A 23,125-nucleotide genomic window follows, 5' to 3' on the forward strand; every position below is an offset into this window, starting at 1 on the left:
TCTCTCGCTTTCGCCGCTCTCGCTTTCGCCGCTCTCGCTTTCGCTTTCGCCCCGCTTTCGCTCCGCTCTCTTCGCCCCCTCGCTCTCGCCGCTTCTTCGCTCTCGCTGCTCGCTTTCGCTTCTCTGCTTTCGCTTTCGCCCCTTCGCTTCGCTCTCTCGCTTTCGCTTCGCTCTCGCTTTCGCCTTTCTCTCCTTCTCGCCCTCGCTCGCTCTCTCTTCGCTTCTCGCTCTCCGCTTTCGCTCTCTCTCGCTCTCGCTGCCGCTCTCTCTCGCTTCGCTCTCTCGCCTCGCACCTCGCCCCTCTTCGCCCCACCTCGCCCCCTCTCTCGCCCGCACCTCGCCCTCTCTCTCGCCCCCCTCGCTCGCTCTCTCGCCCCCACCTCGCCCTCTCGCTCTCTCTCTCGCCCACCCCCCTCTCGCGTTCTCGCTCTCTCTCACCCCCTCCTCTTGCTCTCTGTAGGTGTACCACCTGGCCAGTGTGCGGCTGAGAGACCTGTGCGTGAGGCTGGACATCTCTGCAGAGCTGCGGGGCAAGATCTGGACTTGCTTTGAGCACTCCATCGTCCAGTGTCCAGAGCTGATGAAAGACAGACACCTGGACCAGCTCCTCCTTTGTGCCATCTACATAATCTCTAAGGTACTAAAGCACTGAGAAGAAAGATTTGTTTATTTTTGGTTGTTTTACCTTTATCAATGCATTCATTGAGAGAGAACTGAGAGAGAACTGCTAAATGGCTTTCTATGCGCCTGTGTTTCTGGATTCACTGAATGAGTTCAGCGATGTTCTGTTGGTCTTGAACAGAGGGATTGACAATGACTTGATTATTTCTGTGTCATACAGGGTACCTAGTACTTAGTATGGTACTTTCTTGTTTTTATTTCTTATGTGGACCATAATAAAGTGATTTTATTAATTTTCTTTTTCAATTCATAGGAAAATTGTTATACTTACATTCCCTATTAAAACAGAGAATACCCTTTTATATTCAAATTTGACAAATGCATTCCCTTGTTTCTTAATATAGAATATCTAATACTTTTCTGCACCATCAAGAAATCTGACTGAAAATATTTGTAATGAGTTCTTTGGATTCATTATTTTATTGAAGAACTGCAGGTGTTTGTGGATTTAAGACACTTCTGAATACAGTGGATTTTGGTGGTTCTGTATACAATACTACTGCCTCTTTTTGGAACCCTCGCTGATCCAAGGTAGAGGTCATCTTTTGAGCAACAGTTGGTCTGAGGTTGGTCTAGCAGTCACCACCAATGCCAACAGCACATATGTCTGTTCTCGAATCTCAGCCCCACTGCTCTTCCTATCTGTCCGTTGAATCAAACATACAAAAGAGTGATAATTTCCAGACCGGCCCAGGTCCCTTGGTGCATCACACCATGGATCGCTTGATGTAGCCGGCGGCTAGGTCAGTGCCCTTGAGCCGGGACTTGGTGGAGTCGTAGACTCCCGGTCTGGAGCTTTTGGAGGGTGGCTTGGCACAGATCTTGATGTGTTTCTCTAGGCTGTAATAACTATACCTCAGGAGGAATATGCTAGATTGTCTTGTTAAAACTGGTGTTCTATGTTCCCTAGTCACCAGAATGTTTAAACGGAATGTTTGCAATGTATTGTTTAGTTGTGTGACATGGCTGGCTCAGAAATGGCATTTGAATGGCATTCTAATTCTATGGATGCACATGCTTATGTAGTTGTTATAATGGACAAACTGCCCAAAATGGTGAATAATGAGACCTACCGGTGTTGAACTGCTTGCCTCAATCTCATATTTAAACAGATGTAGTACAGGAGTCAATGGAATGGTGCACGTTTAACAAATCTGATCTAACAGAGTGGCTATTCGTCAAGTCCGTCAGGATTTATGTATTGTAACAGGCCTTCCATGTGGTTACTTAAGTCCGATTTTGATATATTTGACTGTTTTCACTTCATAACATATGGAAGTTGTCCCTTTTCAGTTTTAGAAGTGACTGCTAAATGCTAACTCCCATTCTTATAAGCTGGTTAGCATAGCTCGCATACTGAATTTGGTGGTAGTCAGTTGTTGTTTTTAACTGTGATGCAGTTGATTGGTAACAATGACATGAACATGTGTTGGGGTTGACATCCATACAAAAAGCATTATACTGCGATTTAAAAATATATATATATTTCTTTGCCTCAACAGTTTGAAATACACAAACAATAGCGTAAATGTAGGTAGATTTTGCCAGGGGGCAATGAGGAGACTCTGGATCTTTCCCCATGGCCCTTTCCCCCACGTGTTTCCATCGCAATTCCATTGTTTTGGTCGAGTTCGATTGACCCCTACCGCATCTATGGCACATTTCCTTGAGAAGAAACTGTAATCTGACAATTGACTCAATACTACAATGTGTGTCCATCCTACTGCGATAAATGCCATACTCCGGATGGCCCATATCATAAAGAAGCCTCCTAATCATCACCTTATCTTACTGACTCAATATAACCTTCAACAGAATTGACCCATTTTCACTGTAGAATATTATTCTGACTGCATATTCAGCATATAAGTCCTCCCAATATTTGAGGGCTATTTTGTCCCCCCAATATTATTAAATCCATTGAATGCGCTGCTTGGTTCATAGAACTGTAGTTACGTGAGTAACCTCTATCCATTATTGACAGTTGTGACAGAGCGTGTAATTAAAAAAAACAACTTTTGAACAGTTGGAGCTATCAGCTATTATGATCCCATTGCTGAAAGCTAAGACTCAGGAACACGTGTCTAATGTTTCCCTCTACGACACCCACAAAACGCGTAGGACACATCTCATTTGAAAGCACTTTTCTACACACATCTACACACTTACTACCAGATGATCCCAATATTTTTCCGATGAATTTCCTGTCTTGGCCTGTTCTTTTTTTTTTTTTTTTTACACATTTGTTTCTGATAGCCCTAGGTGTCCTTCAATAGATAATCAAATAGTAATGACATGGACCATCAAGCGATCTTAAAACAATTATGTGTTAGGGTAGTAGATATAGAGAGAACACACAGATTTTTGTTTTGTTTTTGGGTTTTAAGAAAGCTGTACCCAGAGGAAGAAGGCCATGTCTTGCCGGTCCCTGGCACAAACGCAGTCATAAAGCATACAGACATTCAACATTTATTTTCTCATCTGAGTGATTGTTGCTTGGATTCCTATTAATAGTATACATATGAATGTTGTAGATTACGAAAGATGGCCACACATTCCAGGACATCATGAAATGTTACCGCAGTCAACCACAAGCCAGCAGTCATGTAAGTAACCTACATGCCAGATTTTTCTGAATTCTTCAGTACTTTATTTCAAGATCTTCTCAAACACTTCTGCAGAGGGAGGTGCATTTTTCTGGTGTATAGTCAGAAAACAGATTGTAATATAGACCACTAATATTATATTACATATAGAATTTGTGTCTGTCGTGAAGTAAAAAATAATTTGAGTGATGTTCCTTATGGCTCTTGTTTATACTCACTCCACAGGTCTACCGCAGTGTCCTCATCCGGCCCAGCAGCACCAGAGAACAGCCCTCAGACGAGAACATGGAAGTGGAACCCACCTCTGGTGGAAAATGTAAGACAGCACGCCCCCAAATAGCCTTTCTATCTGCAGCTGTCCGCTACTGGAGTATAGCCAGGTGGTTCGGATAGTTATTTTCGGACCACTAAAAGATACCTCGGCCCTGAGAAAGACTCTGGAAATGAATTCCACTGAATGTAACCTGAATGAATGTCCAGCTGTTTTAAAATGTTGGTTTCATATGGTTTGTTTCTAGCACAGAAATTCTGAAAAAATATATTGATACTGTAAGAATATTTTGAAGATAAATACGCAACGCAGAGGACAAGAGGTCAATTGAGTACTAATGATTAATGGAAATAGTGTTTTCTTTCTGTAATATCAATGGGTCAGAGACATGGGAGGAATTTCAGTCTGGGACTCATAGCTACATGACAAGTTCTCATTGGTCCAAATTGTTAATACATTGAACTTGAAATAGGATACTTCAAATTTGACCATTGGCCCAGTTTTATTGCAAGGAATTCTAATTAGCCAACCACAGGCTAGGGCTGGGTTATAAAACTACATCCTGTCCCTTTGTTCTGTGGAGAGAATCATCGAGGACAGGAAAGAAATGACCACCAACTTTCAAGCATGGTTTGTCCTCTTTGAATAAACCTGTTTTCTTCCCCCTGTTTTGCTTTGGGGTCTGTGTTATTGAAGAATAACATCAACTGCTAACAATACGGTAGGCAGACTCTTTGGTGATATGAGTATCCATTACTGAACAATGCACCCACCAGCCTTAATTTCAGCTGCTGAGAAAGCCGACCAGAGCAGCAGAGAGGAGGCTCTTGTCCAAGGCGAGGAGCGAGGCGACCTCATCCAGTTCTACAACTCTGTCTATGTGCTGAAGATTAAGGGCTTTGCCATCCGATACGCCGCCCCCAGCATGGACAACAGGGTATGATACCAACAGGCTCGGAGACCATTTCTATCTACAAGCAATCTGAACTGACTCTCTGCACCTTGGCACACATGCGCACACACACATACATATACATTCATGCTACACACATATCACAACTGCTGATACCAGACTCTTCTGTACTATTGCTAATACTGCACAATTTAAACAATTGCCCCCTAATCCCCCCTTCCATGATACCCTGTGTAAATATTTTACTATAAATTGTGCTTTTTTATATTCTACTGTGCCATTTACTTTCTGTTCGTGTTATATTTTATTATTTCTTATTGTTGCGTTGTCGAAGGAACCTGCAAGTTGGCATTTCATTGGACAGTATATACCATATGACTAATTAAACTTTAACCATGAGCATACTTCTGTCCTGACACCAGTTCACTGTCAGTATCTAGTCAGAAGTTTGAGGTTTGTAAGCTAGTTGTTTGTTCCCTCTTGTCTTCCAGATGGAGGCCCCTCCTCTGTCCCCGTTCCCCTCGATGAGAGCCCAGCCCCTGTCCCCCCGCCGCATCTCCCAGAGACACTCGATCTACGTGTCCCCACACAAGAACGGCTCCTGTCTCACCCCCAACTCTGCCTACACCTACAAGATCAACGGCAGCCCCTCCAAAGTATGTCCCCACACTTATGCATGTGTGTTTTGTATTTTGAAGAGGCAGTACAGAAGTTTAGATGCACATTTTTTTACATCAAATTGTGTAGTCTGTATGGTTCATTTACACATGCTTTAACATAAATCAATGTATTAACTCATGAATCAACATTGTCCATAGTTTAAGGCAAACAATATGCTTTGCACATGAGTGTGGGGAGGTATGGTCCTTCCTTTCCAATGAGGTAATTTATGGACAATATTTCAGTCCATTTACCTTGATGTTTCTCAAACCTCTCCTCAGGGAGCTCCAGGCATTTCACAATTTTGCTGAACTAGCACACCTGATTGAAGTAGTCAAGGGCTTAATGATTGGAATAATTCAAATATATTTAATGGCCAGGTGTACGCTAGGAGGCAGATTTTTTAAAACATTTATTTAACTAGGCAAGTCAGTTAAAAGAACAAATTATTATTTACATTGACTGCCAAACCCAGACGAGGCTGGACCAATTTTTTGCTGCCCAATGGGACTCCCAATCATGGCCGGATGTGATACAGCCTGGATTCGAACCAGGGACTGTAGTGACACCTCTTGCACTAAGATGCAGTGCCTTAGACTGCTGCGCCACTCAGGATTTAGGGGACCCCTTTTGGCTCAGGGGCACTCCCAGGGGCAAAGGTTCCTTTACTTCCTGTCTGTATGTTAATGTTAGCTCACCTGTGCTTTACCCCCTCCTTCCGCAGGAACTGACTGACATCAACCGGATGATCCGCCAGGGCGGGGTGAGCAGGAAAAGGGCCTTTTCCATGGAGGGCGACTACTTGGGCGAGTCCCCCACCAAACGGGTGTGTCCCGAGAGCGAGGATGTGCTGCTCAAACGTCTGCAGGACGTGGTCAGCGAGAGAGCCCACCACTGAGAACCCCACCCTGAAACTCAATCTCCTTTTAAGAACCCCACATTCCAGTGCCAACAACTCATTAATGTCCTCTGTAAGTGCTTACCCTACTTACAGCATGAGTCTATCTTTTTCTGGTCAACATTTCTTTGTCTTCAGATGTGATTTCAAAGTGAAGGACAAAGGTTGGTGATGAACCAAAACCTGTGTTGCTTTTAAATTGTTCATGGCCTTCAAGACTGTGACAAAAATAGGCTTTTGCCTATCATAAATGATCCTTTGGCCCTCTATTGCATTGTAAAGTATGCAGGTGGTATCATAGCAGAAAGGGCTAGTTTCTATATGAAATATGGCAGTTTACTGTTTTTCCCTTCATGCTGCTAATTAAGGCAGCATTTGTGTAGTATCTACACTTTTTATTTGGTCTTATTTTAAGGGAAATTTCAGAGTTATGATCATTGGTGCTATTTTTGATAAAATATAAATTGTTTTTAATCTTAACTCAACCGCAACATCTTACAGTAAATCTAAACGTCAACTCCATACCAACATGTCTGGTATTGCACAATTACTTGCTTGATCCTTGATGTAGTAGGTGCTCAAATTTGATGGGTTTCTTATCAGGAGTTGAAAATCCAAATGTTACAACAGCCGCATTTAGTAAATGAGCCTCATTATGTCATACAGTGTATTTGGAAAGTATTCAGACCCCTTGACTTTTTACATGTTTTGTGACGTTAAAGGCTTATTCTTAAATGTATATTTTCCTCATCAATCTACACACCCTACCCCATAATGACAGAGCAAAAAAAGGTTCTTAGAAACGTTTGCACATGTATTAAAAATAAAAAAAACTCTCACATTTAAATAAGTATTCAGACCCTTTTACTCAGTACTTTGTTGAAGCACCTTTTGCAGCGATTACAACCTCGAATCTTCTTGGGTATGACGCTACAAGCTTGGCACACCTGTATTTGGGTAGTTTCTCCCATTCTCTGCAGATCCTCTCAAGCTCTCAGGTTGGATGGGGAGCGTCGCTGCACAGCTATTTTCAGGTCTCTCCAGAGATGTTTGATCGGTTTCTAGTCTGGGCTCTGGCTGGGTCACTCAAGGACACCCAGAGACTTGTCCTGAAGCCAATCCTGCGTTGTCTTGGCTGTGTGCTTAGGGTCGTTATCCTGTTGGAAGGTGAACCTTTGCCCCAGTCTGATGTCCTGAGGGCTCTGGAGCAGGTTTTCATCAAGGATGTCTGTACTTTGCTCCGTTCATCTTTCCCTCGATCCTGACTTCTCCCAATCCATGCCGCTGAAGAACATAAGCAATGAAGCTAGCTAGCTAACGAAGAACAACAAAGAATATCTAGTTAACAGAAGAAAAGAAAGAGAAAATCAGGACAGAAGAAAAAGGATATCAAAGTGAAACAGTTCTCTAAAGACACAGGAGACAATAATACAAGAAACAACACTTCTGTAGCTTGTCAACTATTTGTCTGTCTATCCCTGTTCTCTCCTCTCTGCACAGGCCATACAAACGCTTCACACCGCGTGCCACTCTAACCTGGTGGTCCCAGCGCTCACGACCCACGTGGAGTTCCAGGTCTCCGGCAGCCTCTGGAACTGCCGGTCTGCAGCCAACAAGGCTGAGTTAATCTCAGCCTATGCTACCCTCCAGTCCCTAGACTTCCTGGCGCTGACGGAAACATGGATTACCACAGATAACACTGCTACTCCTACTGCTCTCTCTTCGTCTGCCCACGTGTTCTCGCATACCCCTAGAGCATCGAGCCAGCGGGGTGGTGGCACTGGAATCCTCATCTCTCCCAAGTGGACATTCTCTCTTTCTCCCCTGACCCATCTGTCTATCTCCTCATTTGAATTCCATGCTGTCACAGTTACCAGCCCTTTCAAGCTTAACATCCTTATCATTTATCGCCCTCCAGGTTCCCTTGGAGAGTTCATCAATGAGCTTGACGCCTTGATAAGTTCCTTTCCTGAGGATGGCTCACCTCTCACAGTTCTGGGTGACTTTAACCTCCCCACGTCTACCTTTGACTCATTCCTCTCTGCCTCCTTCTTTCCACTCCTCTCCTCTTTTGACCTCACCCTCTCACCTTCCCCCCCTACTCACAAGGCAGGCAATACGCTTGACCTCATCTTTACTAGATGCTGTTCTTCCACTAATCTCATTGCAACTCCCCTCCAAATCTCCGACCACTACCTTGTATCCTTTTCCCTCTTGCTCTCATCCAACACTTCTCACTCTGCCCCTACTCGGATGGTATTGCGCCGTCCCAACCTTCGCTCTCTCTCTCCCGCTACTCTCTCCTCTTCCATCCTATCATCTCTTCCCTCTGCTCAAACCTTCTCCAACCTATCTCCTGATTCTGCCTCCTCAACCCTCCTCTCCTCCCTTTCTGCATCCTTTGATTTTCTCTGTCCCCTATCCTCCAGGCCGGCTCGGTCCTCCCCTCCTGCTCCGTGGCTCGACGACTCACTACGAGCTCACAGAACAAGGCTCCGGGCAGCCGAGCGGAAATGGAGGAAAACTCGCCTCCCCTGCGGACCTGGCATCCTTTCACTCACTCCTCTCTACATTCTCCTCTTCTGTCTCTGCTGCTAAAGCCACTTTCTACCACTCTAAATTCCAAGCATCTGCCTCTAACCCTAGGGAAGCTCTTTGCTACCTTCTCCTCCCTCCTGAATCCTCCTCCCCCTCCCCCCCTCCTCCCTCTCTGCGGATGACTTCGTCAACCATTTTGAAAAGAAGGTTGACGATATCCGATCCTCGTTTGCTAAGTCAAACAACACCGCTGGTCCTGCTCACACTGCCCTACCCTGTGCTTTGACCTCTTTCTCCCCTCTCTCCAGATGAAATCTCGCGTCTTGTGACGGCCGGCCGCCCAACAACCTGCCCACTTGACCCTATCCCCTCCTCTCTTCTCCAGACCATTTCCGGAGACCTTCTCCCCTTCCTCACCTCGCTCATCAACTCATCCTTGACTGCTGGCTACGTCCCTTCCGTCTTCAAGAGAGCGAGAGTTGCACCCCTTCTGAAAAAACCTACACTCGATCCCTCCGATGTCAACAACTACAGACCAGTATCCCTTCTTTCTTTTCTCTCCAAAACTCTTGAACGTGCCGTCCTTGGCCAGCTCTCCTGCTATCTCTCTCAGAATGACCTTCTTGATCCTAATCAGTCAGGTTTCAAGACTGGGCATTCAACTGAGACTGCTCTTCTCTGTGTCACGGAGGCTCTCCGCACTGCTAAAGCTAACTCTCTCTCCTCTGCTCTCATACTTCTAGACCTATCTGCTGCCTTTGATACTGTGAACCATCAGATCCTCCTCTCCACCCTCTCCGAGTTGGGCATCTCCGGCGCGGCCCACGCTTGGAATGCGTCCTACCTGACAGGTCGCTCCTACCAGGTGGCGTGGCGAGAATCTGTCTCCGCACCATGCGCTCTCACCACTGGTGTCCCCCAGGGCTCTGTTCTAGGCCCTCTCCTATTCTCGCTATACACCAAGTCACTTGGCTCTGTCATATCCTCACATGGTCTCTCCTATCATTGCTATGCAGACGACACACAATTAATCTTCTCCTTTCCCCCTTCTGATAACCAGGCGGCGAATCGCATCTCTGCATGTCTGTCAGACATATCAGTGTGGATGACGGATCACCAGCTCAAGCTGAACCTCGGCAAGACGGAGCTGCTCTTCCTCCCGGGGAAGGACTGCCCGTTCCATGATCTCGCCATCACGGTTGACAACTCCCTTGTGTCCTCCTCCCAGTGTGCTAAGAACCTTGGCGTGATCCTGGACAACACCCTGTCGTTCTCCACTAACATCAAGGCGGTGACCCGATCCTGTAGGTTCATGCTCTACAACATTCGCAGAGTACGACCCTGCCTCACACAGGAAGCGGCGCAGGTCCTAATCCAGGCACTTGTCATCTCCCGTCTGGATTACTGCAACTCGCTGTTGGCTGGGCTCCCTGCCTGTGCCATTAAACCCCTACAACTCATCCAGAACGCCGCAGCCCGTCTGGTGTTCAACCTTCCCAAGTTCTCTCACGTCACCCCGCTCCTCCGCTCTCTCCACTGGCTTCCAGTTGAAGCTCGCATCCGCTACAAGACCATGGTGATTGCCTACGGAGCTGTGAAGGGAACGGTACCTCCATACCTTCAGGCTCTGATCAGGCCCTACACCCAAACAAGGGCACTGCGTTCATCCACCACTGGCCTGCTGGCCCCCCTACCTCTGAGGAAGCACAGTTCCCGCTCAGCCCAGTCAAAACTGTTCGCTGCTCTGGCACCCCAATGGTGGAACAAGCTCCCTCACGACGCCAGGACAGCGGAGTCAATCACCACCTTCCGGAGACACCTGAAACCCCACCTCTTTAAGGAATACCTAGGATAGGATAAAGTAATCCTTCTAACCCCCCCCCTAAAAGATTTAGATGCACTATTGTAAAGTGGTTGTTCCACTGGATATCATAAGGTGAATGCACCATTTTGTAAGTCGCTCTGGATAAGAGCGTCTGCTAAATGACTTAAATGTAATGTAAATGTAACATCCCCACAGCATGATGATGCCACCAACATGCTTCAACCTAGGGATGGTGCCAGGTTTCCTCCAGACGTGACGCTTGGCATACAGGCCAAAGAGTTCAATCTTGGTTTCATCAGACCAGAGCATCTTGTTTCTCATGGTCTAAGAGTCCTTTAGGTGCCTTTTTGGCTAACTTCAAGCAGGCTGTCGTCATGCCTTTTACTGAAGAGTGAATTCCGTCTGGCCACTCTACCATAAAGACCTGATTGGTGGAGTGCTGCAGAGATGGTTGTCGTTCTATCTCCACAGGGAAACTCTGGAGCCCTGTCAGAGTAACTATACCTTCATATAGACCGGTGTGTGCCTTTCCAAATCATGTCCAAATCAATTTACCACAGGTGGACTCCAGTCAAGTTGTAGAAACATCAAGGATGATCAATGGAAACAGGATGCACCTGAGCCCAATAGCAAAGGGACTGAATACTTGTGTAAATAAGGTATGTTTTATTTATATGTATGTATGTGTGTATATATATGTGTGTGTACATATGTACACATATACTGCTCAAAAAAATAAAGGGAACACTTAAACAACACAATGTAACTCCAAGTCAATCACACTTCTGTGAAATCAAACTGTCCACTTAGGAAGCAACACTGATTGACAATAAATTTTACATGCTGTTGTGCAAATGGAATAGACAACAGGTGGAAATTATAAGCAAGACACCCCCAATAAAGGAGTGGTTCAGCAGGTGGTGACTACAGACCACCTCTCAGTTCCTATGCTTCCTGGCTGATGTTTTGGTCACTTTTGAGTGCTGGCGGTGCTTTCACTCTAGTGGTAGCATGAGACGGAGTCTACAACCCACACAAGTGGCTCAGGTAGTGCAGCTCATCCAGGATGGCACATCAATGCGAGCTGTGGCAAGAAGGTTTGCTGTGTCTGTCAGCGTAGTGTCCAGAGCATGGAGGCGCTACCAGGAGACAGGCCAGTACATCAGGAGACATGGAGGAGGCCGTAGGAGGGCAACAACCCAGCAGCAGGACCGCTACCTCCGCCTTTGTGCAAGGAGGAGCAGGAGGAGGAGCACTGCCAGAGCCCTGCAAAATGACCTCCAGCAGGCCACAAATGTGCATGTGTCTGCTCAAACGGTCAGAAACAGACTCCATGAGGGTGGTATGAGGGCCCGACGTCCACAGGTGGGGGTTGTGCTTACAGCCCAACACCGTGCAGGACGTTTGGCATTTGCCAGAGAACACCAAGATTGGCAAATTCGCCACTGGCGCCCTGTGCTCTTCACAGATGAAAGCAGGTTCACACTGAGCACGTGACAGACGTGACAGAGTCTTTAGACGCCGTGGAGAACGTTCTGCCTGCAACATCCTCCAGCATGACCGGTTTGGCGGTGGGTCAGTCATTGTGTGGGGTGGCATTTCTTTGGGGGGCCGCACAGCCCTCCATGTGCTCGCCAGAGGTAGCCTGACTGCCATTAGGTACCGAGATGAGATCCTCAGACCCATTGTGAGACCATATGCTGGTGTGGTGGCCCTGGGTTCCTCCTAATGCAAGACAATGCTAGACCTCATGTGGCTGGAGTGTGTCAACAGTTCCTGCAAGAGGAAGGCATTGATGCTATGGACTGGCCCGCCCGTTCCCCAGACCTGAATCCAATTGAGCACATCTGGGACATCATGTCTCGCTCCATCCACCAACGCCACGTTGCACCACAGACTGTCCAGGAGTTGGCGGATGCTTTAGTCCAGGTCTGGGAGGAGATCCCTCAGGAGACCATCCGCCACCTCATCAGGAGCATGCCCAGGCGTTGTAGGGAGGTCATACAGGCACGTGGAGGCCACACACACTACTGAGCCTCATTTTGACTTGTTTTAAGGACATTACATCAAAGTTGGATCAGCCTGTAGTGTGGTTTTCCACTTTAATTTTGAGTGTGACTCCAAATCCAGACCTTCATGGGTTGATAAATTGGATTTCCATTGATTTATTTTTGTGTGATTTTGTTGTCAGCACATTCAACTATGTAAAGAAAAAAGTATTTAATAAGATTATTTCTTTCATTCAGATCTAGGATGTGTTGTTTAAGTGTTCCCTTTATTGTTTTGAGCAGTATATATATATATAAATCACACCAGATTGGGTCTGCTGGATGATCTGGATAATTTCCTGACCCTGTGTGATAAGGTTGACAGTGTGATAATGCTGTCTATATGCTGTCAACTGTCAGTATACAGGAGTATTTCTTTTTTTTTCAACAAGGCCATGAATGTTATTGTATTTTTTAAAAATAAAAAAGACATCATTCGATACATTCCTACATATCACTCAAGGTGTGTAAACTTCAATTCAAAAACCTCAAAGGATCTTGTAATTCCCCCATTTTGACACAAATCAAATTAAATTACTACCCTTAATAACTCCATAATAAAATAATTGTACCCATAACTTCATAGTAAAATAGACTAGAGACAGGTCTATCCTTCTCGTGGTCCTAATCACACATAACTATTAATTATCAAATAAATTCTCTTTCTCTATTAGATTATGTAAAAACAATAACATATAACCAATATTTCATATTCAACGGTTACAGTATTTTTTTATTTTATTTAACTAGGCTAGTCAGTTAAGAACAAATTCTTATTTACAATGACGGCCTACCAAAAGGCCTCCTGCGGGGACGGAGGCTGGGATTAAAAATTATTATTTTTTAAATGTAGGACAAAACACACATCACAACAAGAGAGACCTAAGACAACAACATAGCAAGGCAGAAACGCATTACAACACAGCATGGTAGCAACACATGACGACAACAACATGGTAGCAGCACAAATCATGGTACAAACATTATTTGGCACAGATAACAGCACAAAGGGCAAGAAGGTAGAGACAACAAAACATCACGCAAAACAGCCACAACTGTCAGTAAGTTTCTTCACTACATTTCTTATCAAAATAATTAACGTGTTAAATTAAAACTCAGAAAAGAAGAACTTCAGAAAATTCCATGTGTGCCCCTTTAACCTGTTTAGGATAGGGGGCAGTATTTTCATGGCCGGATAAAAAATGTACCCGATTTAATCTGGTTATTACTCCTGTCCAAAAACTAGAATATGCATATAATTATTTGCTTTGGATAGAAAACACCCTAAAGTTTCTGAAACTGTTTGAATGGTGTCTGTGTATAACAGAACTCATATGGCAGGCCAAAACCTGAGAAGATTCCATACAGGAAGTGCCCTGTCTGACCATTTCTTGTCCTTCTATAGCCTCTTTATCGAAAATAGAGGATCTCTGCTGTAACGTGAGATTTTCGAAGGCACCAGAACGGGGAATGATGACTCTGCAGTCCTGGGCGAAAAACAGTAGGGGTTTTGGAAAGTGGTCATTCTGAGAACAATGACACGGGCGGCGCGTGCATGTGAAGACTCCATTTTCTATTTTCAGTGTTTGAACGAAAACAAGGTCTCCCGGTCGGAATATTATCGCTATTTTACGAGAAAAATCACATAAAAATGTATTTTAAACAGCGGTTGACATGCTTCGAAGTACAGTAATGGAATATTTTGACATTTTTTGTCACGATACGCGCCGGCGCGTCACCCTTCGGATAGTGTCTTGAACGCAAGAACAAAACGCAGCTATTTGGATATAACTGGATTATTTGGAACCAAAACAACATTGGGTGTTGAAGTAGAAGTCCTGGGAGTGCATTCTGACGAAGAACAGCAAAGGTAATCCAATTTTTCTTATAGTAAATCTGAGTTTGGTGAGTGCCAAACTTGGTGGGTGTCAAAATAGCTAGCCATGATGGCCGGGCTATCTACTCAGAATATTCCAAATGTGCTTTCACCGAAAAGCTATTTTAAAATCGGACACCGCGATTGCATAAAGGAGTTCTGTATCTATAATTCTTAAAATAATTGTTATGTTTTTTGTGAACGTTTATCGTGAGTAATTTAGTAAATTCACCGGAAGTTTTCGGTATGTTTGCTAGTTCTGAACGTCACATGCTAATGTAAAAAGCTGTTTTTGATATAAATATGAACTTGATTGAACAAAACATGCATGTATTGTATAACATAATGTCCTAGGAGTGTCATCTGATGAAGATCATCAAAGGTTAGTGCTGCATTTAGCTGTGGTTTTGGTTTTTGTGACATATGCTAGCTTGAAAAATGGGTGTGTGATTATTTCTGGCTGGGTACTCCCCTGACATAATCTAATGTTTTGCTTTCGTTGTAAAGCCTTTTTGAAATCGGACAATGTGGTTAGATAAAGGAGAGTCTTGTCTTTAAAATGGTGTAAAATAGTCATATGTTTGAAAAATTGAAGTTTTGGGATTTTTAAGGTGTTTGTAATTCGCGCCACGCTCTATCATTGGATAGCGGAACATCTAGATGTAAGAGGTTTAAGGTACATTTTCTCTGACTGTGAAAAACCCGATAAGACCAAATGAAAATAGACCACTCATAATAAATCAGACAGCATTAAAACACTAACAAGAAAAATGGCACCGTAAAGAACACTGTTTCAGAGAGCTCCCGTGGCATTCGTTAATTTCTTTCTTTATATTCATCTTTTAGCTTGAAAAAGTGGTAGAATTTTCGAAATAAATTACCCTACAATAAGTCTTGACGGCTATTTCTCAAAAGTTTCCGACTACATGCCCAGCAGAACTACTAAGAACTCGACTAAAACCACCACCCCGTAGATATGCAGGATGAGCTAACTAACGTTAGCGAAGCTTATACCATTGCAGATCCAGGCACGATGGACCTGGTGATTCAAAAGATGACTGATAACATTACTAAAGTGATCGATATCATAATAAGAACGGTGTTGATGAGGCGGAAGGAAGAATTGCTACTGTGGAAATTTCAACTACATCTAAGATAAAGGCACTTGAGAAACAAATGCGTGAAATGGCGGCGCACATTGATGACTTGGATAACCGAGGACGCAGTTGCAATATCCGTGTGGTGCGACTCCTGGAAAATACTGAAGGGAAACGTTCAGTTAAATTCTTTGAGGAATGGATTCCTGGGTACCTACAAATGGATACTAAGGCTGGACGTATGAAGCTAGATAGAGCCCATCGCTCTCAAACATCGATAACCAGCGCCTACGGCCAGCGGTTATAAAGTTCCACAACTTCACCAACAAGCAGCGCGTCATGGACGCGGCCAGACGCATCGGATCTGACGATAGTCAACGCGAAGGTCCAAGGGTCTCATTCTTCAATGGTTACTCCACAGCGGTTGTACGAAGACGCAAGGCATTTAATGAGGTCAAGGCTCAACTCACGAGAATGAAGATGGACTACGCACTGCTGTACCCGGCCACATTGAAGATTATGGTCAACGGAACGCCTAAGAAGCCTTACACACCTGAAGAGGCTGTTGCGTTTATTGACTCTCTCGGGTAAATATCTTCACCCTGCTCCTTTGCAGCATAGGATAACTTTTTTATTCAAGTCTGGTCATGAAGCAGTGCTGTGAGTTCTCAAGTGCTCTTGTTCAGTAACATTTTTATTGTTACAGTAACTGCCACCCTAGCTCAGATTGAGATCTGTGGGAATCGATATTGGTGTCCAGGCTTGATCTTAGGTGGAAGAGCCTCAATCTTCTTTTATTGATTTTCATATGTTTAAATGATGAGGCTATAGAGTGGTTATGCAGACTTAAGAGTTTACATTGGAGAGTTGAAATCCCCTGCATGTTAGCTAGCAGGAAACCCCCCTTGGAACTTTACATGTTTATTTTTCTGGTGTAGTATAGTTCGTGTTCAGGGTTCATATAGTTTGTTTAGGCTCGGTGAGAATGGGGAGAGTTCAACACATGGGAAAGGGTACCACCCTATCTTTATAGTAGGATTCAGTATGCATATTGGTCGGTCAAAGTGCAATGGCAGGTAACAGACTCCGTTTATGTACATGGAACATTAGAGGGAGCCATAACCCCATTAAAAGGAAAAAAGTACTATCTTTTTTGAAAAAAATTAAATATTGATATTGCTCTGTTGCAAGAAACTCATTTGGATGACAAGGAGCATGTAACGTCTGTCTTCGGGTAGAGAGGACCAAAACGCAGCAGGAATGTGGATGCTCATCTTGAATATTTATTTTAAATAAAGTGAACACCAAAACGAAGAACGACAGACCGACAGTTTAACAGGCTATACACATAACAGCAGTGCTAAAGACAACTACCCACAATTAACAAACAAAACACATCCCTATATATAGGACTCTCAATCAAAGGCAACTACAAACACCTGCCTTCAATTGAGAGTCCAACACCCAATTACCTAACATAGAAAATACTACACTAGAAAGAACATAGAAATACAAAAACAGAACATAACCCGGAAATAATAAATCAAACACCCTTCGAAAAAAACCACCACCCCAAACCACATAAAACAAATACCCTCTGCCACGTCCTGACCAAACTACAATCACAAATAACCCCTATACTGGTCAGGACGTGACGGAGCATTTGAAATTGCAACAAGGGGGGTTTGGTCAAGTGTTTTACTCATCATTTACATCCAGAAGTAGAGGTGTGGAAATTCTTGTGAAAAATAACCTACCACTTAAGGTGTTGAAATGTGTGAAAGATAAATCTTGGCATTTTGTTGTAATTAAAGGTACTTTACAAGGGCAGGACATTTCCATAATGAATATTTACTTCCCCCTTGATTTCCTCACTAAGGTATTTCTACACTTCTCAGAATTAAACTCAGACACTGCAGTGGTTGGAGGATATTGTAATTGTTTGTTGAACCCCCTTATTGACAAGTTTCCCAGCAGCATACCTTCACCCTCTCCTCAAGCTAGGTTGTTTAATTAAAGCTATTTGAGAGGATCTGCGGTATGCTGATGTCTGGAGAACCTTTCATCCCTCCAACAGAGTTCACCTTTTTCTCTGCACCTCATGGATAATTCACTGTATCACAATTCCAGTGGGTCAGAAGTTTACATACACTAAGTTGACTGTGCCTTTAAACAGCTTGGAAAATTCCAGAAAATGATGTCATGACTTTAGAAGGTTCTGATAAATTATGTCAATTAGCCTGAGTCAATTGGAGGTGTACCTGTGGATGTATTTCAAGGCCTACCTTGAAACTCAGTGCCTCTGCTTGAAATCATGGGAAAATCTGAAGAAATCAGCCAAGACTCCAGGAAAGAAATTGTAGACCTCCACAAGTCTGATTCATCCTTGGGAGCAATTTCCAAACGCCGTAAGGTACCACGTTCATCTGTACAAACAATAGTACGCAAGTATAAACACCATGGGACCACGCAACCGTCATACTGCTCAGGAGGAGATGCATTCTGTCTCCTAGAGATGAATGTACTTTGGTGCGAAAAGTGCAAATGAATCCCAGAACAACATCAAAGGACCTTATGCTGGAGGAAACAGGTACAAAAGTATGTAAACAAAGCAACAACAAAAAACGTCCTATCACTGTCAACTGCGTTTATTTTCAGCAAACTTAACATGTGTAAAGGCTATTTTGTAAATGACATCGGCGAAGTCAAGGATCGGTAAGATACCCTTGTAAAACTGACTATGTTTAGCAGCATGAGTGAAGGAGGCTTTGAGAAATAGAAAGCCAAGTTTCTGGTGTGGCCACCAGTTGCATTAAGTACTGCAGTGCATCTCCTCATGGACTGCACCAGATTTGCCAGTTCTTGCTGTGAGATGTTACCCCACTCTTCCACCAAGGCACCTGCAAGTTCCCGGACATTTCTGTGAGGAATGGCCCTAGCCCTCACCCTCCGATCCAACAGGTCCCAGATGTGCTCAATGGGATTGAGATCCAGGCTCTTCGCTGGCCATGGCAGAACACTGACAATCCTGTCTTGCAGGAAATCATGCACAGAATGAGCAGTATGGCTGGTGGCATTGTCATGCTGGAGGGTCATGTCAGGATAAGCCTGCAGGAAGGGTACCACATGAGGGAGGAGGATGTCTTCCCTGTAATGCACAGCGTTGAGATTGCCTGCAATGACAAACTCAGTCCGATGATGCTATGACACACCGCCCCAGACCATGACGGACCCTCCACCTCCAAATCGATCCCGCTCCAGAGTACAGGCCTTCGACAATAAACGCGAGTCCGACCATCACCCCTGGTGAGACAAAACCGCGACTCGTCAGTGAAGACCACTTTTTGCCAGTCCTGTCTGGCCCAGTGATGGTGGGTTTGTGCCCATAGGCGGCATTGTTGCCGGTGACGTCTGGTGAGGACCTGCCTTACAACAGACCTACAAGCCCTCAGTCCAGCCTCTCAGCCTATTGCGGACAGTCTGAGCACTGATGGAGGGGTTGTGCATTCCTGGTGTAACTCGGGCAGTTGTTGATGCCATCTTGTACCTGTCCCGCAGGTGTGATGTTCGGATGTACCGATCCTGTGCAGGTGTTGTTACACATGGTCTCTGCCACTGCGAGGACGATCAGCTGTCCGTTCTGTCTCCGTGTAGCGCTGTCTTAGGTGTCTCACAGTACGGGCATTGCAATTTATTGCCCTGGCCACATCTGCAGTCCTCATGCCTCCTTGCAGCATGTCTAAGGCACGTTCACACAGATGAGCAGGGACCCTAAACATCTTTCTTTTGGTGTTTTTCAGAGTCAGTAGAAAGGCCTCTTTAGTGTCCTGAGTTTTCATAACTGTGACCTTAATTGCTTACCGTCTGTTAGCTGTTAATGTCTTAACTTCTTTAGGGCCAGTGGGACGATTTCGTCCCACCTACGTAACAGCCAGTGGAATCCCGTGGCGCGTTATTCAAATACCTTAGAAATGCTATTACTTCAATTTCTCAAACATATGACTATTTTACACCATTTTAAAGACACGACTCTCGTTAATCTAACCACACTGTCCGATTTCAAAAAGGCTTTACAACGAAAGCAAAACATTAGATTATGTCAGCAGAGTACCCAGCCAGAAATAATCAGACACCCATTTTTCAAGCTAGCATATAATGTCACATAAACCCAAACCACAGCTAAATGCAGCACTAACCTTTGATGATCTTCATCAGATGACAATCTTAGGACATTATGTTATACAATACATGCATGTTTTGTTCAATCAAGTTCATATTTATATCAAAAACCAGCTTTTTACATTAGCATGTGACGTTCAGAACTAGCATACCCCCCGCAAACTTCCGGTGAATTTACTAAATTACTCACGATAAACGTTCACAAAAAACATAATTATTTTAAGAATTATAGATACAGAACTCCTCTATGCACTCGCTATGTCCGATTTTAAAATAGCTTTTCGGTGAAAGCACATTTTGCAATATTCTAAGTAGATAGCCCGGCATCACAGGGCTAGCTATTTAGACACCCACCAAGTTTAGCCCTCACCAAAGTCAGATTTACTATAAGAAAAATGTTATTACCTTTGCTGTTCTTCGTCAGAATGCACTCCCAGGACTTCTATTTCAATAACAAATGTTGGTTTGGTTCAAAATAATCCATAGTTATATCCAAATAGCGGCGTTTTGTTCGTGCGTTCAAGACACTATCCGAAAGTGTAAAGAAGGGTGACGCGCCCGACGCGTTTCGTGACAAAATTCTAAATATTCCATTACCGTACTTCGAAGCATGTCAACCGCTGTTTAAAATCAATTTTTATACAATTTTTCTTGTAAAAAAAGCGATAATATTCCGACCGGGAATCTGTGTTTTAGTACAAAGAGAGAGAAAATAAATACATCTAGTCGCCTCGTGCACGCGCCTCAGTCATTGTCCTCTGATAGACCACCTACCAAAGGCGCTAATGTTTTTCAGCCAGGGGCTGGAATTACATCATTCAGCTTTTTCCCGGGTTCTGAGAGCCTATGGGAGCCGTAGGAAGTGTCACGTTACAGCAAAGATCCTCAGTTTTCAATAAAGAGAGTCAAGAAGAACAAGAACTTGTCAGACAGGCCACTTCCTGTAAGGAATCTTCTCAGGTTTTTGCCTGCCATATGAGTTCTGTTATACTCACAGACACCATTCAAACAGTTGTAGAAACTTTAGGGTGTTTTCTATCCAAAGCCAATAATTATATGCATATTCTAGTTTCTGGGCAGTAGTAATAACCAGATTAAATCGGGTACGTTTTTTATCCGGCCGTGTAAATACTGCCCCCTAGCCCTAACAGGTTAACGACCATTTCACAGGTGCATGTTCATTAATTGTTTATGGTTTATTGAACACGCATGGGAAACAGTGTTTAAACCCTTTACAATGAAGATCTGTGAAGTTATTTGGATTTTTACGAATTGTCTTTGAAAGACCGGGTACTGAAAAAGGGACGTTTCTTTTTTGGCTGAATTTATTTCCACAGTAAAACGAGTCCTATATTTCGACATAACCTGAAAGGCCACTCAGCAATGAAAAAGCCACTGCTCCAAAACCTCCATAAAAAGCCAGACTACGGTATACAACTGCACATAGAACTGTTTGACCATCGTTATGTTTGGAGGAAAAAGGGTGAGGGTTGCAAGCCGAACAACACCATCCCAACCGTGAAGCACGGGGGTGGCAGCATCATGTTGTGGGGGTGCTTTGCCGCAGGAGGGACTGGTGCACTTCACAAAATAGATGACATCATGAGGAAGGAAAATTACGTGGATGTATTGAAGCAACATCTCAGTCAGGAAGTTAAAGCTTGGTCGCAAATGGGTCTTCCAAATGGACAATGATTCCAAGCATACTTCCAAAGTTGTGGCAAAATGGCTTAAGGACAACAAAGTCAAAGTATTGGAGTGGCCATCACAACACCCTGACCTCAGCGCGCTAATAGCGTTTCAATCAGTGACGTCACTCGCTCTGAGACTTGAAGTAGGGTTTCCCCTTGCGTTGCAAGGGCCGCGGCTTTTGTGGCGCGATGGGTAAAGATGCTTCGTGGGTGTCAGTTGTTGATGTGTGCAAGGGTCCCTGGTTCGAACCCAGGTTGGGGCGAAGAGAGGGACGGAACCTACACTGTTACATGGGCAGAAGTGAAAAGGCGTGTATGAGCAAGGAGGGCTACAAACCTGACTCAGTTACACCAGCTCTGTCAGGAGGAATGGGCCAAAATTCACCCAATTTATTGTGGGAAGCTTCTGGAAGGCTACCCAAAACGTTTGACCCAAGTTAAACAATTTAAAGGCAATGCTACCAAATACTAATTGAGTGTATGTAAACTTCTGACCCACTGGGAATGCGATGAAAGAAATAAAAGTGGAAATAAATCATTCGCTCTACTATTATTCTGACATTTCACCTTAAAATAAAGTGGTGATCCTAACTGACCTAAGACAGGGAATTTTTACTAGGATTACATGTCAGGAATTGTGAAAAACTGAGTTGAAATGTATTTGGCTGAGGTGTATGTAAACTTCCGACTTCAACTATACATTACATTCTAAAACAGATCAGTTCTACAAACTGTGGGAACCTTATTTAAATTACCTAGAACCTGATTTATCAGCTATTCTGCTGCAAGGATTTACTTAGAATGGTAGTTGTTTACCTTTCTCAGGATTACACTGTACGTTCCATGTGTTGGATCCAATCCCTTTTTTTTTTTACTGAGCTTTTGTGTCTAATTTCTGTATTTTTTGTTTTATCTTTGTTGCTGTGAAAATTGTGAAATTTCAATAAAAATACTATTACAAAAATAAATTACAAATATTCATAATGTAGGGTAAAAACAAACAAAATTTGCCAGGCCTTATTTAATGTGGGAGCTCCCTTAACAGACATACTGTAGTGGACTTCCATCAGTCCTGGAAGAAAGAATCCTACTCAAACACATCAGATAATACAGTGTTCCATTAAGTGGAATAGACACCTAAAGTAAAGAAACCCAGAGCCCCTTTCTGGTATTCTTATCAGTTTAACCTGTTGTATTAATTTAGTGAAAACATAAAACCTGTTTTAACAAATCTAGGACCTACAAAAAGTTGGCCTCGTCAGCTCAATATTCAATCAGCTCAATTTTCAATACTAAAACATTTACTTTAAATACTTGACACTGTTCCACAACATGACATTACCTTCCTGCTCCAATTTACTGGTGTTACCTAAACTACAAAACCGAGCAACAATAATCAGAAACTGTCAAAGAACGTTTCTCATACCTCTACTTCAAACGTCCCACTGCCTGCTCGCTTTCAACCACAGCTAATCTATTTTACATTCTCAAGGCTCAATCTCTCTACTCATCATTTAATCTTGTATTGAAACCTCAGCTTTTCAAATCACTAAAATATTGCATCATTAGAGTGCTATAAAAAAAAAAACTAACATATTACCATTCACATACTGTCAACACTCATTAAGTGTACGTCAACCCTCCTTATCAAAGTCTTTGTCACTGTCACACATCGTAAGGTTTAGTAAAGAAAAGAATCCAAACATGATTATTCTCTCCTTACTAGAAGGAAATGTTTTTATTGTAGTCTTCCCTAACAATACGACAATATTATATTTTTAATACCACCCTCTGCTGGATATTCCCTTTCTGCTTCACACTTATTAAACGTCTTATTTTAAG

At 43.6% G+C, this 23,125-nt stretch overlaps 1 protein-coding gene across 2 annotated transcripts in view; it reads left to right on the top strand.

Moving 5' to 3' along the window:
• rbl1 (retinoblastoma-like 1 (p107)) overlaps window positions 1–6,876 on the top strand; it is a 42,121-nt gene extending 35,245 nt beyond the window's left edge. Inside the window, exons 17-22 of one of the 2 annotated variants that reach the window (XM_014131642.2) lie at window positions 461–637; window positions 3,216–3,287; window positions 3,513–3,603; window positions 4,335–4,495; window positions 4,963–5,127; window positions 5,856–6,876. In XM_014131642.2, coding sequence (XP_013987117.1) covers window positions 461–637; window positions 3,216–3,287; window positions 3,513–3,603; window positions 4,335–4,495; window positions 4,963–5,127; window positions 5,856–6,029 — 840 coding nt within the window. In that variant the 3' untranslated portion in view covers window positions 6,030–6,876. The remainder of the gene's footprint in view (window positions 1–460; window positions 638–3,215; window positions 3,288–3,512; window positions 3,604–4,334; window positions 4,496–4,962; window positions 5,128–5,855) is intronic. The other variant, XM_014131643.2, reaches the window with a different exon arrangement.
• The last annotated feature ends 16,249 nt before the right edge of the window (window positions 6,877–23,125 follow it).

Source organism: Salmo salar, chromosome ssa12 (genome assembly GCF_905237065.1).
Source record: "Salmo salar chromosome ssa12, Ssal_v3.1, whole genome shotgun sequence".
Lineage (NCBI taxonomy): Eukaryota > Metazoa > Chordata > Actinopteri > Salmoniformes > Salmonidae > Salmo > Salmo salar.